The sequence below is a fragment of the Callorhinus ursinus genome, unplaced genomic scaffold (genome assembly GCF_003265705.2).
Source record: "Callorhinus ursinus isolate GAN/ISIS: 27379988/994484 unplaced genomic scaffold, GSC_fseal_2.0 scaffold24, whole genome shotgun sequence".
In the NCBI taxonomy this organism is placed as follows: domain Eukaryota; kingdom Metazoa; phylum Chordata; class Mammalia; order Carnivora; family Otariidae; genus Callorhinus; species Callorhinus ursinus.
Genome location: NW_027397086.1, coordinates 30059860 through 30077163, shown reverse-complemented (window position 1 = coordinate 30077163; position 17304 = coordinate 30059860). Strand labels below are relative to the sequence as shown.

The 17304-nt window shown below is 47.9% G+C and overlaps 1 protein-coding gene across 2 annotated transcripts in view; it reads left to right on the top strand.

The window, feature by feature from the left end:
• The window catches only part of TMOD1 (tropomodulin 1), an 84344-nt gene extending 67389 nt beyond the window's left edge, over positions 1-16955 (top strand). For both annotated transcript variants that reach the window (XM_025888274.2, XM_025888276.2), the window contains exons 9-10: positions 8226-8370; positions 15360-16955. In XM_025888274.2, the coding sequence (XP_025744059.1) occupies positions 8226-8370; positions 15360-15424 (210 nt within the window). In that variant the 3' untranslated portion in view covers positions 15425-16955. The remainder of the gene's footprint in view (positions 1-8225; positions 8371-15359) is intronic.
• Positions 16956-17304: the final 349 nt, after the last annotated feature.

Sequence of the window (17304 nt, the reverse complement as noted above, 5' to 3'; positions counted from 1 at the left end):
GAGAGTGAAGTGGAGGCCAAGGCATCTCAGGTGCAGTAAACCACATGAAGAACGAGAGAGGGAAGCTATAGAGCCCATCCCCTGGAAGAAGCCAGAAAGGGGGTTGGAAATCTAAAGGGCTCTGAGCGGGTAGGTTGAATGAAAGTGGGCTGTGGGCTGTGTTCTGGGAAGATGGTTCCCAGCTGGATAGGAGAGGATTGAGGGCAGGCGTCAGGGCCTGGGAAGCCAGACAGATGAGGGCGACCTGTGGGGCAGTGCTTCCGCAGGCCTGGAGTCTAGGGAAGGCCACAGGGCCTCTCACGGTGCGTCTCTCCTGGGGTGCCCCAGCTCTGGGCTCTGAGGGGTATGCCACAGAGGAGGTGATGAGTGGCATTTGATTTATTCCTCATTCCTGGTTAGTCACCGAGGTCCTCAGAGGCCACAGCTTTCCCCTCAGTCCTTGGGACAGTAACCTGTGTTAGTGAGCCTCTATCCTCCTTCCTTATATGGCCAAACAAAGGAGAAAGGGACTTGGGGAATTCTGCCCCCGTGACAAGAGCCTGGCTGCCTGGCTCAGGACCCTAAGCCGGGAACTGGGATCCTGGGGCTGTTTGTGTACTCAGTCATCTCTCTTTATCTCCAAGCAATGTTGCACTGCCTCGAGTGGCCCTGAGCCAGCAGTGAGGGTGGGAGGGGGCAGAGAGGCCGGGACCCAGAGCCGAAGGCTTTGAGCAAATGTCTAGTCCCACCCCTCCTTCTGCAGGTGGGGAAACTGAGGATCAAAGAAGGGACGGGTTGTGCTGAAGTCATGGATCAAGTTAGTGCCAGAGCTGGGCCAGAACTGAGGTGTCCCGCCTTCCAGACAGGCTGCCTTTGTGGTTGGACGGGAGAGACCCTCAGCCCCCAGGAGCAGGCCCCACATACGGGGTGTGTGTATGTGGTGCCTGCCAGCCCTCTCCATCCCAAGTCGGCCAAGTCCAAATGGTGATTCTCTGTCCCTCTTGATTTGCGCTCCTCACTCCCAACAAAGCTGCCTCCAGCAGGTCCTTCCCCAGGACCTCGGGGCACTGGGTACTCTCTGCCCCTCAGAGCAGACAAGGCCTGAAAACATGACCCCTGCCCAAATGAAGGTATATGCCATGTCTGGGGGATATTGGCTGGATTTCTCACATTTCATTCCAATATTGGACAGTTGAGGATATGCTTCATATTTTGAAAAGAAGCTAAAGGAAGTGGATTGCATTTTCTTGTTTACCCAGAATGGATTATTTTCCTAGTCCAAATAAGTTTAGAAAGAAAACAAAAGCCACACTGGAATAGGATCCTGAAGGTTTTCACACAGGATGACACCCCCTTAGTTTTAGATTACATACTCAAGGCAGCTGGCTAAGTTGTTGTTGTTGTTGTTTTTAATGAGGCTGAAAATGGTTTTGCGAAAAAGAGGAAAACAAAGCAAGCAAGACTTCACCACCAATCATGTTCTCTGTTTTGTTCCTTATACATTCAGCTTCTAAGCAGCAGCTCTTGGCTTGTGCACAATTTTTGTGTCGATCTCCATGTGTCCTGAAGTAATTCAGCCTGGAAACATCCAGCCTCCAAGAGAGGACGGGCATGCGTCACTGTCCCTTCCTCAAAATGCCAAGTATGGTCTTTCATTGACCTCTCTTCTCAGGGAAAAATGAGATAGAGTCAGTGGAAATGAGAGAAAAAAATATGACGTCAAGAGAATCCTTTTCTTACACAGATCAGCATGAATCAGAATAAAGATTTGTGACAACAACCATCTTGCACCATGTCCAGTCCTCAGTGGAGGCTGCACTCTGTTCTGAAAAGCCAAGAGCTTTCCAGACAGGAGACAGACTGACCCAGGGATTACCTGTCTTCAAATCTCTGACACAAGGATCAAGTCCAAGCTAAGCCTCCGCTCTGTCGTATTCTTGCTGTGTAATAGCGGGGAGGGGCCACTTAATGTACCCATGCCTCAGTCTCCCCACCTCTAAAATGGGAAGGATACGCACACTCATGCAACAGGGTTGTTAGAGGCTTTAATGTGTTGATCCCTTAATGAGTACCTGGCATGTGTCTTCTCTCAATAAGGGGGAGGTGATATTTCTATTGTTTTATTGTTGTTGTTGTTGTTGTTGTTTGGGTTTTTCTTTGGGGGGGACAAAGGGAGAGGGGAGAGAGAATCCTAAGCAGGCTCCACACCCAGCGCAGAGCCCGAAGGGGGACTCGATCCTACAACCCTGAGATCATGACGGGAGCCAAAATCGAGAGTTAGATGCCTAATCGACTGTGCCACTCAGTTGCCCCAATATTTTTATTGTTGATTAGACCAGTTGGTAGTGGAAGAGTGGGGTGGGGAGCACTGACCTCTGAGAAATTCTAGCTGGTGCAGGAAGTGACTTTTTATCTCTTTTCTCTCCTCCCTTATTCCCTTTCCTTCTTATATTTACTTCTTATTGAAGTGTAACTTACATATAGTAACAAATACATCCTAAGTGGACAGTTTAATGGATTTATATATATATTGTGTGTATATATATATAAATATATATATGGATGGATTATATGGTATATTATTATATAATAATGTAATATATAATAATATATACACACACACACACACACACTTAGGTAATCAACACCAAGATCAAGATATAGAACATTTCCAGCACCTCATATGCCCCCTCCCAATTAATACCCTCCAGATCCAATCATGTCCTGATTTCTATCACCATAGATGAGTTTTGCCTGCTCTTAAACTTCATATAAATGGAACCCCATGGTGCTGTTTTGTGTCTGGCTTTTTTTGTTCAGCATTGTCTGTGAGTATAAGTTATCTATAGTTGTGTAACAAATTACCTCCAAAAATTTAGCAGCTTAAAATAACAATGAACATGTATGAGCTCACAGTTTCTGGGAGTCAGGAATCCACGAGCCATTTGGCCACATGGGTCCAGCCCAAGCTCTCTGACAAGACTGCCGTCAAGTGCAGTCTGAGGGCCTGACCGGGGCTGGAGAAATCACTTCCAAGATGGCTCCCTCCACGGGTGTTGGCAGGAAGCCTCAGCTCCTTGCTGTGTGCACCTCTTCAGGGTGCTGCTTGAGTGGCCTCGCTATATGACAACTAACTTCTCCCGGAGTGAGCAGTCCAAGGCGGAGAAAGAAGACAGCCACACATGCCTTTTTATAGCCAACCCTCGAAGTTACATGGTCACTTCAGCCATGGTCTATCTGTTAGAAGTGAGTCACTAAGCACAACCACCCTCAAAGGGAGGGGAGTTAGGCTCCACCTTCGGAAGGGAGGAGAATCAAAGAATTGGCAGACATACTTTAAAAAATCACCAAAGTGAGAATCAGCTGTACTATTTTCCTTTGCTGTGGTTTGGCCAGAAAGACCTTTCTAACAAGCAGAGTTACCCAGGGATGGAGCAGGGTGCCTCAAAGGTGATGTGCCCCCAACCTCAGGGGTATGTAAGCAGAACAGAACTTGGCAGCTATGATATGGAGGGAATTTTAATATCAGCCGGGATTTGCAACTCTCAACTTGGACTAGATAATTCCCAGGGCTCCTTTCTATTTGTTTTTTTTTTTTTAAGTATTCCCAATTGCCACATCTTCTGGACCACAAAGAAAAGGCCGTGATTGGTCCCATCCGATGCACAAAGTGAGCTTTCTGATGCCCATGGTGCCTCTGGCCAGAATGGGGGTCTCAGAGCCACCCACTCAATTCCACCTAGGGTATGGGTTGGTTGTTCGTAAGCCAGCGAATCTGGTCATCTTCTCATCAAGTTGATGATGCTCGGCCACAGGGAAATGAGAGTTGTCATCACTGCTGAAGGACCCATCAGCGTTTGTACCCTCTCGGTAATTTTTAATTCAAAATATGCCTGTCTTTCAACCCAGCCATTCCATGGCCCCGTGTCCAGCCTAAAGAGTACGGGCTCTCTCCCCTGCAAAGTCTCCACCACACTGCTTGTAACAAGGAGCACAGAAGCAAGCTCCATGCCTCTGTACCAGGGCATCCTGTGAAGCCGTTCAAAGGAATGAGGTAGTTCTCTGTGTCCTGACTTGGAAAGGTCGGGCAAGTTGCAGAACAATGTGTATAATATGAACCCATTTAAAGGAAAAAATTAAAAATAAGAAATCCACACATTTTTATTATATACTTCATAGAGAAAAAATCCAGGGAAACACACCCCGGTGGCCTGGTGCTTACTCTGTAGAAAGTGGGTAGGACTGGGATTAGGGATGTGAAGGGAAATTCTCTGACTTTACTCAGTCTGCTTTAGTATCATTTGAATTTTTAATAATAAGATTATATTTATTCACATGTGATTGATTTAATTCTTAAGCATATCTGAAGGAAGGGGGATCAGAGTTCTTCCCCAGTCCCCTGTCCCCAGCTTTGCTGCCACAGTCTGCCGGGGTCAGTCCTGGCATGACCCACCCTTGGGTTCTGCTAAGGGAGCTCCCAACTGCCCCTCACCCACTGTCCTTTTTTTTATGCCATCCAAGCAAGCCATTCATGGTTTCACAGAATGCAGGTCCCAGAGGCCTGCAAGGTCCCAGAGCCTAAGACTTCTCCCTTCATAATGACATCGAGGAGACTCACAAGACACTATCTATACCCTCTGTCCACACATCTCTAGGGACAGGCAGCCACGACCTTCCCAGGCAGTTCCTTCCGCACGCAGAAATTATTAACGGTTAGATCACAGTCCTGCACGCTGAGCCAGACTCCATCTGCCCGCAGCCCCTCTTAGCAGCCCTATCTCTGCCTTTGGAACTCTCTCAAAGGTACCCAAGTTAGGCGAGGACTAGCAAACTCTGGAGTGAACCTCCTGTGTTCAAATCCTGGTTCTGTAACCAACTAGCTCTGTGATTTGGGGGACATTTGTTAATACCTCTGTTCTTCATGGACCTCGCCTGTAAGATGAAAGTTATAATAATAGTACATATTCCACAGGTTTATAGGGAGGAGAAAATGAGTTCGCTTGTGAACTTGTGATCACTTGTGATGCTTATGGCATCGCCTGGCACACAATGATTGCCTGGTACACAATGATCACTACATCACAAAACAAGAGATCAGAGTTTTGGTCCTGGCAGGGACCCCGTGGCCTCTTCTGTCATTGGTGAAATGATTGAGGCCCTGAAGAGGGATAGCCTGAGAATGAGGCAAGTATGATACTTCTTAAGATGTGTGCACATTTCTTATTTTACTCTTTAATGTAAAAATAATGGTTTTGGTCAAAGATAGACACTCCAGGAAGACTGGCCATGACTATCTAGTAGAATCCTATATTTTCTCCAGGCATGACCCAGACACATCTGCACGTATCCCAGGCATGTTGGACGCCTGTTTGAGAATGTGGGTCTAGAGGATCCTCTGAGGTCCTTCCAATGTCAGGTCAAAGTCAAGCCCTGGCTCTGGCATTAAGTGGAGGGAGCACATTCCAACTTCCCTCTATACATGGGTTCAGTTTACTCATCTCTAAGACGACAGAGGGGCCAGTCCCTGCCTGTGCTGCCTCCCCAGGGATGTAGGGAGGTTGGGTGGGGGCAGTTTGCACGGGGGTGCTTTGTGCTCTGGACCGAGTGGCATGAAGTGTCAGCTTGGCAGAAACAGCCCTCACGGATGCTGGCAGCCCCTCCACTCAGGGGACACTGGTGCTTTCTGAGATTAGCCCATCCTGAGTTCTGGCAGAGCTTTCCCGGAAAGCCGCCCCAAGGAGAGGCCAGGCTTCCTGAGAAGTGGGGTGGGCAGGGGACCTTCCAGTTCCTTCTTGGGCCCTTATATGGTCTCAATACTACCTGCAAGGCCAAGTGGGCCAGAGCCCAGGGCTGTGCTGAGTCTTCTGAGGACAGGCCTGAGCTCTTCCCAGCTCTTTCAGGAGCCACGACAAATGAGCAATGGAACTTTACCAGAGTCACTCTACCTGCCCAGCTTGGTGTTCCCAGCCCCATTTGAACCCAGACAGGCTCTGGTGAACTCAATACCCGGGAGGAGTTCTCCATCAAGAGTCCCAACTGAGATCCATGCTTGTCCTTTTGGATGGTGGGCTAATGTATCTTCTCAGCCCTCCCGTGTTGTTGTGCATCAAGCGTGTTCCTCCTTCCTCCATTCAGTTCCTTGACCTTGACCTGGAGGTACTGGATACTATGTTCTATCCAAGGGCTCACAGTCTAGGGGAGCACCATCGAATAGAATCTTCTGTGATGACGGGAATGTTATACATCTGCACTGACCTAACCGCACAATCGAAATGTGGCCAGTGAGACTAAGGACCTGAATTTTAAATTTCATTTATTTAATTATTTAAATTTAAAAATTTTTAAATTCGATCAAAAAATGGGCAGAAGATCTGAATAGACATTTTTCCAAAGAAGACATCCAGATGGCCAACAGGTACGTGAAAGGATGTTCAACACCACTGATCATCAGGGAAATGCAAATTAAAACACAATGAGATATCACCTCACACCTGTCACAATGACTAAAATAAAAAGGACACGAAATAACAGTGTTGGTGAGAATGTGGAGAAAAAGGGACCCTTGTGCACTACTGTTGGGAATGTAAATTGGTGAAGCCACCATGGAAAACAGTATGGAGGTTCCTCAAAAAATTAAAAATACAACTGCCATATGATCTAGCAATCCCACTTCTGGGTATTTATCTGAAGAAAATAAAAACATTATTTTGAAAAGATATGTGCACCCCCATGTTCATTGCAGCATTTTTTACAATAGCCAAGACTTGGAAACAACTTGAGTTTCCACCAATGGATGAATGAATAAAGAACACACACACACACACACACACACACACACACACACACACACACACAATGAAATACTACTCAGTCATAAAAAAGAAGGAAATCTTGCCATGTGCAATGACAGGGATAGAACTCGGGGGCAATATGCTAAGTGAAATAAGTCAGACAGAGAAAGACAAATACCTATGATCTCACTTATGTGTGGAACCTAAACAAAAACAGAAAACAACCAAGCTCATAGATACAGAGAACAGATTGGTGGTTGCCAGAGGTGAGGGGTGAGGGGTGGGCGAGATGGGCGAAGGGGGCCTGTTGTCCCGGCTGGGACCCCCAGCACAGTATTGGTGAAAGTGAACATTCTTGTCTTGTTCCTGCCCTTGGGGGGAACGTCTGTAAGCCTTGGTATGATGTTAGCTTGCTCTCCCTGTCTTTTCAAATCTCCTTAAGCTTATGTTTATTTTGTATTATCTTATCATACGTGGTAACAGAAAGCTCAAACAATAAGATACAAAGAAGAAAACAAAAACTCCCCTAAATCCCACCACCACCAGGACACTTGCAGGCCTTTTCTAGGCATTAGGCATATATATGTGTATGGAAGATACAGGTGCCTTTACGTAAATATGACCTGTTTTGTTACTGGGCTTTTTTTCTCCATGTTGTTTTGTGGTCATCGTTCCAGGCCTGGGACCAAAGATTTGCATCATCATCTGACAGCTATCATGTTCTCTTACTTGTAAAGCTCAGCTATCATTTACTTGAGCAACCCTCTCTGGATGAAGTTGCCTCTCTTCTTCCCCAGTATTATAAACAAGACTGATGAACATCCTCATTGTATCCTTCCCAACACTATATTGTAAGGTTTTTCCTTTTCTTTTGTTTTCTTTCAGTCTTTGTCACTAGAGATCTTGGGGTACGGAACTAACATGATCAGAGGGAGGGAGGCTTTAGAAAACAAACTCTGGGCATTCCCAACTTACTGTGTGACCTTAGGCAAATCTTTTTCCCTCTCTGGGCCTGGACTTCTTCATTTGTAAATTGAAGGGATTCACCTAAGTGCCTGGTTCCCAAACCTGGCTGTATACTGACATCACCTGGGAGTTTGAAAAACCACAGACACCTGAGTCTTATTCCTGGAGACTCCGATTTAATTAGTGTGGAGTAGAGCCTAGGGAGGATTTTTCATTTCCTTAAGACTTGTTCATTTGAAGATCCCTCCCGCTCGAGTTTTCTCGGAAAGATCTGTTCTTGGCGTCCAGCAGGGCCTGGGTTTGAATCCCAGCTCATTCACTCCTGGTTGTGTGACCCTTTCCCTTCTCCAGACTCCCAATTCCCCGTTCTAGGGGGAAGGCGAGCGTGGCTAAAATCCCCGCGCACCACGCAGGGTTTCTGCGCGTAGAGAGGATGAGCTCCTGCACAAAGGGGATGAGTGGTGACTACTGTTCTTTTCTTCATCAAAGAGCCAGCCTCTGGGCAACAAAGTGGAAATGGAGATTGTGAGCATGTTGGAAAAGAACGCAACGCTTCTCAAATTCGGCTACCACTTTACCCAGCAGGGGCCCCGGCTGCGGGCGTCCAACGCGATGATGAACAACAACGACCTTGGTGAGTATCCTGGGCTACCTGCCCACCTGCCTGTCATTTTCTCACCTGTCCTGCGGGGGGGAGGGGGGGAGGGGAAGGAGAGGGGAGCGCGGTGCGGTATGGCAGGGAATATTCCACTGATACCTTCTCCAAGGGAGTCCTCTTCTTGAGTCCGACTCCTGACTTTCACGTTGGTCACAATTCCCTGGTTTCTGTTTTGGCTCCTGGCTCGCCGCCTCCCCTGGGGCGCGCCGCGTCTGCGCGAGCTGAGGCTGAGCGCGCTCCTCTCCGCAAGCTCCGTGCGCGCAGGGCTGGGGCCCCATCGCGCCGGCCGCTCCCTCTTTCGCAGAGTGAAAGGAAATGTGGCAGGGCACAGGCTCACTGGGAGTCTTTTCCTTTTCTGAGCTCAGAGTCCTCTCCCCGGACTTTATGGGGTCTGGCTCTAGTCCCAGCCCCCAAAGCCACCGACCAGCACTACTCCCCAAACCCCACGCCCAGGACACTTCACAGGGCTTTCAAGGTGAAAGTTGAAAATGTTGACTTTATAGAAGGTTAAGCAGGTTGCATTAATTTCATCTCAGTTAAAGGCATAACTTATATTTTTTTCTAAAAAGGAAACGAAAGAAAATGTCACCATCTGTTTTTGTTGTTTTTTTTTTAATGAGTGTCAACAAAATAGGTATGCAAGTCAGCCGAATGAAAAGTGAGACTGATCATTGACTTACAGGTACCTATTGTTTTCAAGCTCTGTGAGTATTTAAGATGTGTATCTCTGCTGGCTGCTAAAAGGATTTGATACGGTGTCCAAAAAGGACTATGCTAAGGCTGTAGGGAAATAGGAGGAAAAAGAACAAGAAAAGAAGTAGGTCTAATATGTTAACATAATTGATCATTATATTTAGCTGTGAATTTTCTAGAACCAAGGCAAGAAGATGAACCAAGTTACAATACTCTTATTACAGAAGAGAAGGAAGCATAACAAGCTCAGAAAGAAAGGGGAAAAAAAAGGAAAGAAAGCTTCTTTCTGGGATTGAATTATGAAATAACTATGTTTTCTAAAGGACAGTGTCTTCAGTGAGCTTTTCATCAAATTCAAGCCTGTTCTACATGTGGGGTTTTTGGTTTTTTTTGTTTGTTTCTAATACTCAGTAAAATGCAAAGGGCTTAATACTAAAGCACATCTTAAAGTTCAGGTATGTCACTTTCTAGTGATGAATCGGAGGCTAGGTTATTACCTGGAAGGCCCAGAAGAATAGAGGGGAGTGTGTAGGTGTGTATGCCACAAAGCAGGTACTCACAGAACGTGTGCACAGATAACCACAGAGCTACACACACACACACTCACTTTAAATTGAGTTAATTCAACAAATATTTGTCCAAGTCCTGTAGGGCATTGAGTGTTGAAGATACAGGTTCCTGCTCTTGAGGATATCATAGTCCGGAAGTTATTCATTCATTGCTCACTCTAGGTGCCACTTTTTCTAGAGCTGCAGCTCTAGAAAAATCCATAAAACAAAGAAACAAAAATGCACCTAGTATCCTGGTTTATCTCACGTGCCCTTATTTGAAATAAGCACAAACACAAATAATTACAGATCACTATTATGGTATCACAGAGGTGATGGCTACACCAAGCTGTGGAGGAAGGCCAGCAATCTAAAGGCTTTTGGCTTGGCTGGGATCCGGCTTCAGAGCCAGTGGTCCAAAGCCCTGAGTTCCATTCTGATATGCCACATTTTCCCCTCCCAGTTTAGATTGAGCTTCTACTGTGCCCCTGGCTGCCTATCCCAGGGCTAACCCAGCTTTTGTCTTTTCAGCGGCAAAATGGCCTGCAGGCCTTTTCTAGGGACAGAGGTTCCAGATGACCAGAGGTCAGGGGTGCTGCAGTGGTGGAGGGGCACCAGAATTAGCTGTGGGCTGGATAACCTGGCCCTTGAGGACTCTCCCAGTCCTGAGAGTCTGTGACTCCAAAACCCAGGCTCGACTCCTATCCCCAGCAGCTTCTGAGGTTATGACGGCCGGGTCCTAGAGTGCCAGAGTGTAAGGGCCTTCAGACTCACCCCCCTCCCCAGTCCCTTTTGGGGAAACTGAAGCCTGGGAGGAACCGCCCTTCTAGGGAGTGGCTCAGCCAAGTCCCACCCATTGTTAGTTACAACAGCATTTTGGGAGCAACTTCGGTGTGCCCAGGAGTGCCAGGGGACATAAAGGGCAGCAGAAAGGCTAGTTCCTTGATTCCAGAGCCTTTACAACCTTTTAGGAGAGAAAAGACTCAAGGGTGTGCCTAAAAACAAGAACGCCTGCAAAGGGTGCCCAAACAATGTGAGGAAATGACTTGGGAGGACAGAGGCTGGTTAAGCAGAGCGTCCCTGCTGGGGGTGGGCCTTTAGCCAGCCTTGCAGGGAAGACAGAGATTGTGGGGGAGGTCAGGAGGTGTTCTTGGTGGGGGTACTAGCACAGGCCAAGGCAAGCGGGGAGGACCTGGTATTTCAGATAGGAGAGACAGAAGGATCCAGAAGGGTTGGAGGGACTATTATAGGGAGTTAGACCTAGAAGGAAAAATAGGAACTCACGGAGGAGGGAAGGGCATTCCAAGCAGAAGGTATAGCATAGGCAAAAGCAGGACCAGGAGTTTGGTGATGGAAGCAGGTAGGAGGTAAGACAGCAGTTTCCTGGACAGGACTGCCAGGTGATCGAAATGGGCCTCGGGGTTAGCCCAGGGGACTGTTCCCTTGGGGTCTCCCACCAAAGGAATTAGCAGAATCGCTTAAGTGATTACACACGACACTGAGTGCTGGTGGGTGATGTAGGATTTCTAGCTTTAAAGGCCAATTTGTGCCCATCTGCTAATTTTTGTAAAAGAAAAGCTTCTGATTCAGATAGTGCACCAGCTTCCTCCTGCAAAAGAGAAGTCCTTTCTTTCCAACACAGTATTTTCATCCCGCTCTCAGGGCTCCGATGAAGGCAGACAGGCTTCCGTGCTTTCCAGCTGAATATTTTTATCCCGAGAGCCTCCCACGGGCCGTCCCTAGCCATTGTTGGTGGTGGTTAGCAGGTTAGCAGCGTTCGCTGCTGCAGCCCCAGCCGCAGGGAGCACAGAGCGGACGGGCCGAACCTCTCCAGCCTGCGGACTCCCTCCAGCCTGCGCCCTGCAGGCTCCTGGCACGAAGCCGGCCTCAGGGGTGGGTTTTGCCTGCCTGCAGGGTGGGTGGGCTCTTCCTTGGGGGATATTCGATCCCCAAGGTCAGGGGTCGGCCCGTGCCTCTGCAGATGTGCAGTCTGCCGCGACCCACTCTGGCTGGCGTGTCTTCGGTCCTTCCCAACCTGTGCACTGAGCGGCTAGCGGCACCGTGGTGACGGGGAGGAGCCGTGGGTCCCCAGCTGTGTTTTCTCACAGCGATACCTCAGATGACTCCTACCTCCACACTATTTATAGCTGAGAGGCTAAGCATGGCTCTCGGGTCCTATAAATCTGCCCCTGAAGCTCTCTCCACGTAATGAAATCTGCATCGCCAACTCCAAGTTAAGACGGTTGTAGGTGTGGAGGTGGGGTGGGGAAGAGGGCGGCTGACATGTTTCGAAGCAGAAAACACCCCTTCCTGGGAAAGTCTCTCTCCTGTATTCTCAAGGAAGACTTTTCTAACAAGCACCCCAGACACCGTGCACCCCAAATCAATTTCCTCATCGTCCCCCAAAACCATGTCAGGAAAGGGTATTGCTTTCCTCATGGCCATCCAAGCCTGAAATCTGCCCCCACCCCAGCCATCCCCATGGTCCTGCCTCACGTCAAGCCCTCAGCACGTTGGCTTCCTGTCGTGCAACTCCCGTGCGCCGGCCGGCACCGCTCACAGAGTGCCCATCCCAAAGTCTGTCCTGTCACTTTGCTTAGTCCCCTTGCGGGGCTCTCACTGCTCTCAGGTGAGAGCCCTCAACATGGCTCCCACACCCCTCAGTAGTGAAAGCTCCTGCGTACATGGAGCTTCCTGTGTGCCAGGCAAGGCAGTGAACACCTCCTGTCTTACTTAAGTCACGTGAGGCTCCCAACAACCAGGTGAGTTAGATCCTATTATCACCCCCACTCTACAGGAAGTGGAGGTGCAGAGAAGTAGGTACGGTCACCTGTAGTCAGTGAGTGGAAGTGGGGTTTGAGCTGCAGTCTCACCTCGGAGCCTGCGCCCCCCGCGCGCCCCCCGGGGTGATGCCGTGCTGGACAAGACATCCTCTTAGCCCGTATTAGCACCAACCGGTCCCGGGAGCTTGAGTGCCAAAGTATCCCTGTAGGGGGCCCCTACTAACCCTCCCCTTCCCTTCTCAGTCTGCCCCTTTATCCCTCCGGATTCGCTGCACACGTTCCCTGCCGTCCTGACCACAGCATTCATTATGCCTGCTACTCCCATAGCTACCAGGGTACCTATAATATTTTATCAAACTCACTGTTGGTATCGCTTGGTGCCCTGTTAAGCTAGATCTTTATTTCTGATCCTTATGCTTGGCACATAAGAGCACTCAGTAAATGAACACATAAATGAATTTAAAATGCTTCCCAAAGACCTGATGGAGGTGTTCGAGCTTGGCAGGAAGTGGCGGAAGGAGCCTGAGCAGCGGGTAGAGGTTGGTCCGGATGACTCGAGATGCCTTCTGGCTCAGACAGTGAACAAGTCTGGCAGTTGCAGTGATGAGCGTTTTGCTTTAGGGGAAGTAAAAAGCAGACTGAATTGAAGGAAGATGTTAGGAGACTTGGCTTCTGCTTCCGATTCTGTCACTTATTCACTTGTGACTTGGGCCAACTTACTTCCCTCTCTTGGCCTCAATTTCCTTCGTCATGAAAATGGAGAAGAATAATACCTAAGCAAGTGCGTGCCTTGCCCTTGTCCCCATCCAGTCCCCGTCAGAGCCAGTGCTGGGGAGCCGCACCGCTCCTGCCCAGGGAAAACAAAGAGGGCATGGATGGGGCGGGGGTGGGGGGGACCTGGGATCCCTGTCTGTACCCTGAGCCATGGGCTGGGGACTCAGGTTCCCGTCCTGATTCTGCCGCTAGCTCTTAGGGGCTCTAGCTCCCTTTTGTTCTCCAGGGGAAAGGAGCTGATACCCTTGCGAGAATCAGCTGTGTAGGCCCTACGTGGACAGGCCCAGACTGTACTGAGGGACATGCTGGACTGACGCTCCAGATGAGCTACAACCCTGGTTCTGTCTAGTACCAGCTTTATTGCTTCAGACACGAAATGTAGCCTCTCTGCCCTACTTTGCTGCTCCCTAACATGGGAAAGATAACAACACTGACATTCCAGAATTGGTGGTGGGGCTTCGATGAGGTCTTGGGTGTAAAAGAGGTGGAATGAGGACTGCCCTGCGGGGCATGCTTGCATAAGCTAACGTGGTGATACTTAAGCGTCTGGCTCATGTAAACTCTCTGGTCATGTTGGGTGAAACTTTTCTGCTCTTTGGGTTTTGGTTTTTATTCCCTGACCTTTTCTCCCAAGCTGCTGGACATTCTGATGGCATCCAGGACCTGGGCTGCACGCAGTGTCTTCTCTCCAGGAAGACAGTCCACTGATTTGCATTCATTATTCTCTGACAGGGGCAGAGGGGTGGGAAGGAGCTCAGGGACAGGCTGAACTCCAGGCCCCAAACTGGGTGAGCTGTGTGCCCCGGCTCCCAGCCACAACCCGAGTACCACTCCTTCCTGGGTGGTTCTGCTCTACATGCTCAGTGTCCCGCACAAGCTGACTGGGTTCTTCTTGCAGCTTGTATGCAGTGATCCGGTGGCCGCAGGTCTACGGGCTCAGCTAGGGAACTGGAAGACCTAAGTCTAGACAGACTTCTTTCCTCTTCTGCAGTAATAATACCTATCTCTGCCACACCAGCGGCCTCCTTGACTGTCCCCTACCGGGTTCTTGGGACTTTTTTTTTTTAATTGAAGTATAGTTGACGTACAATGTTCTATTAGTTTCAGGTGCACAACATTGTGATTCAAGTTTATACATTACTCCGGGCTCATCATAAGTAGTCACCACACAGTTGTTACTGCAGTATTATTGGCTATATTCCTTATGCAGTACTTTTCATCTCCATGACTCATTTATCTTATAATTGGAAGTTTATACCTCTTGATCTCATTCACTTATTTTGTCCATCTCCCTTACCCCTGACAACCACCAGTTTGTTCTCTGTATTTATGAATCTGTTTATTTTTGTATGCTTATTCATTTGTTTTTAGATTCCTCATATAAGTGAAATAACATGGCTTTCGTCTTTTTGACCTTTCTCTTGTGGCTGATCTAGCTTGCTGTTTGGTCTTCATCTGCAGACACTGTAATTCATTTCAAAACACTTTTCCTTTATTACCACACAGGACCGCTCTTCCCCCCTTCCATCATCTGACAAGTAATGACTCCAGCCTGCAACCTCCTGGCTAGTGCTTTCCTCTTTATGGCACTTACCTACTTTGTTATGTGAACAGTAGTTGAGCTTCTGTTGTCTTGCCCCTGGGAAAATGTCAAGGTTAACACTAAGGGGACACAGATACTGCAGGGTAATCTTCAGGGTGGAAACTTTTTTTTTTTTTTTTTTTTTTACACAAGGCAGGAGGCAGGCCAGGAGCTCTGAGAAAGAGCTGTGGGAAATGATTCCAGCAGGTTAAGACCCTATACCTCATTAAGATCAACTGAACTTTAGCTCTTAATCTGAGCAGGAGGAAAGACCTTCAACTGCAGGGCCTCTGGTGGACAAAGTAAACACGGAGGTGGATAAAGTGGGTTTTATGCCTGTGTGGTGGGCAGCTTAGCAATAATTTATGAATGAGTCAACATGACCACAGACCCTCATCAGGGAACGCTGACCAGTGGGAGGGCCCTTACACAACTCACACAAAACCGTCCTTTCAAAACAACAGACTTCAGACCTTGCTAACCAAAAAGTTAGCGAGAAGCTTCACACAGCTTTCTCAGAGCCGCAGAGGTGGTTCCGGGTGCACAGGGTCAATTGGCTTATCTCTCCTCTCCATTCCTTTCCAGTGAGGAAGAGGAGGCTCGCAGACTTGACTGGGCCCATCATTCCCAAGGTCCGAAGTGGCGTCTAGTGTGTGGAGGGGACGACTGTGCCTTTGAACTGCACAAGTTCTACTGATAATCTGTGCTCTGCAGTGGAAACCAGAAGGCAAAATGCCAGCACAAAACCCTTTCATGGTTCAGTTCTTTATGCACTAAGGTTTTAGGTTAACTAGTGGTTGTAGTTGAAAATTTTATAAACTATGGTTAATGTGAAGTTTTTCTTTAGTCACAGAAGTTCAGTCTGGTTATTATTTAAAAACTAAGAAGATCCCAAACCGACAGATCTTACTGAAGATGTTCTAGCAGCAGGACTTAGCCCTGGGAGACCAGTTTCGGTGGCCTTGCTGCGTGGTGTTTCAGGGATACTTAGAATGTGTAACATAGGAACAAACAGCCCACTCTTCCGCATGGTGGGGAAGCATTATAAAATCCTTTATTATGAATTTGATCTTAGGTATTTAGCAAACAGATCCTCATTCTTTATTGGCCCTCCTTTAAATCTGAAAAACCTCAAGATTAAAGTTGCCAAATTGATTACTGGGTCAGGAACACAATTTTGCCCTTCAAGAAAGAGAGACTGAAGCCACAGAGCTCTGCCAGGAATCCAGGAACGTGAGATTCCTTTTGCTGGACACAAGGAAATGATGGAAAAGCCAACGGTGGAATTTCAAGTTTCAATAAACCATCCTTTCTTTACCAATCCCAGGCAACAAACATTTCCCTGACTGTTCTTTATGAACATCTGGGATCTATTTACAGTTTAATATTGGAATCGGAAAGAATTTTTTCCTTATTGAATGCCATCTGCAATGTGAAAACCTATAGCCAAATACTTGAAAATACCTTTCCACATTGCACAGTGGTCCAATGGCTTATGTGAGGTAAAACACTAGAGAGAAATTTCTAGTCCATCGCAGGTATGCTTACAGACTCCAACCATGTGTCACATCACTTATTAGACAAGTCACCACTGATCTCATGCCTGTAAATTAAGGCTCTGAAAGCCAACGGTGAAGAAAATCCAGGTATTAAAGAATTAGGAAACCCTGGCCAAACCATCCCAAGATGATTATTCTGAAAATGTAATAATGGTGTTTCTGCCAGATCCCTTTTTAACATCATGCGTATCTCTTGGGATCCAGCAAAAATGTTAAGCCACAATGCCCTTGTGCCTTTTAATATGCCACAGTGCCAGTTAAACTAGCATTTCTGTTGCTTGGGAGTTATTTTCATGAGTGATTCAGTAAATCTTATGATAAAGGACAGGCCAAAGAGCTGACGAGCACGGACTAAGCTGTGGAGCACTGAGCAGAGGCTTTTGACGAAAAAGGAAGTCTTGCACACTGAACTGTAATGATGTGGCCGGTACAGGGTAACCAGAGGTGGAGCCAGGGCCTCACCACTACAGAAGAGTGTCTACTAAGGCTGCAGATGGGCCCGGGAGTGGCACCACACTGTTGGGATGGCCGGCCCCACTAGGCTTCTCCTTGAAACACAACTGCAGCTGTATTCTGCATCACTGGAAACTGCAATATAATATTAAATCTGTTGGTCTGTGGATGGTTGTGTATGTGTTTCTTGTGGCTAGTGTGACCTGGACATGCACCTGACATGTTGGCCAGAGGCTGGGAAACTACTCCGGCAGTGCCGAATGACCTCACTCAAAATGTGGTTATATCCCGCGACGTTCATCTCCAAACTGCCCCAAACATCAGTGTCCTCAAGCTAATGTGAATCTTTCAAAGAGCATACTTAAAAGCTAAGAGTGTGGGTACTGGGGGAAGCAAAGACTTTTAGGGAGAGAGCACTCACAGAAACCAAATCAAAAATGAAGGTGGGCCACCTTTCAGACCACCTGTTCCATCAGGTGAGCAGGGTTTAGACCTGGGGATGTTGGGTTTAGACCAGG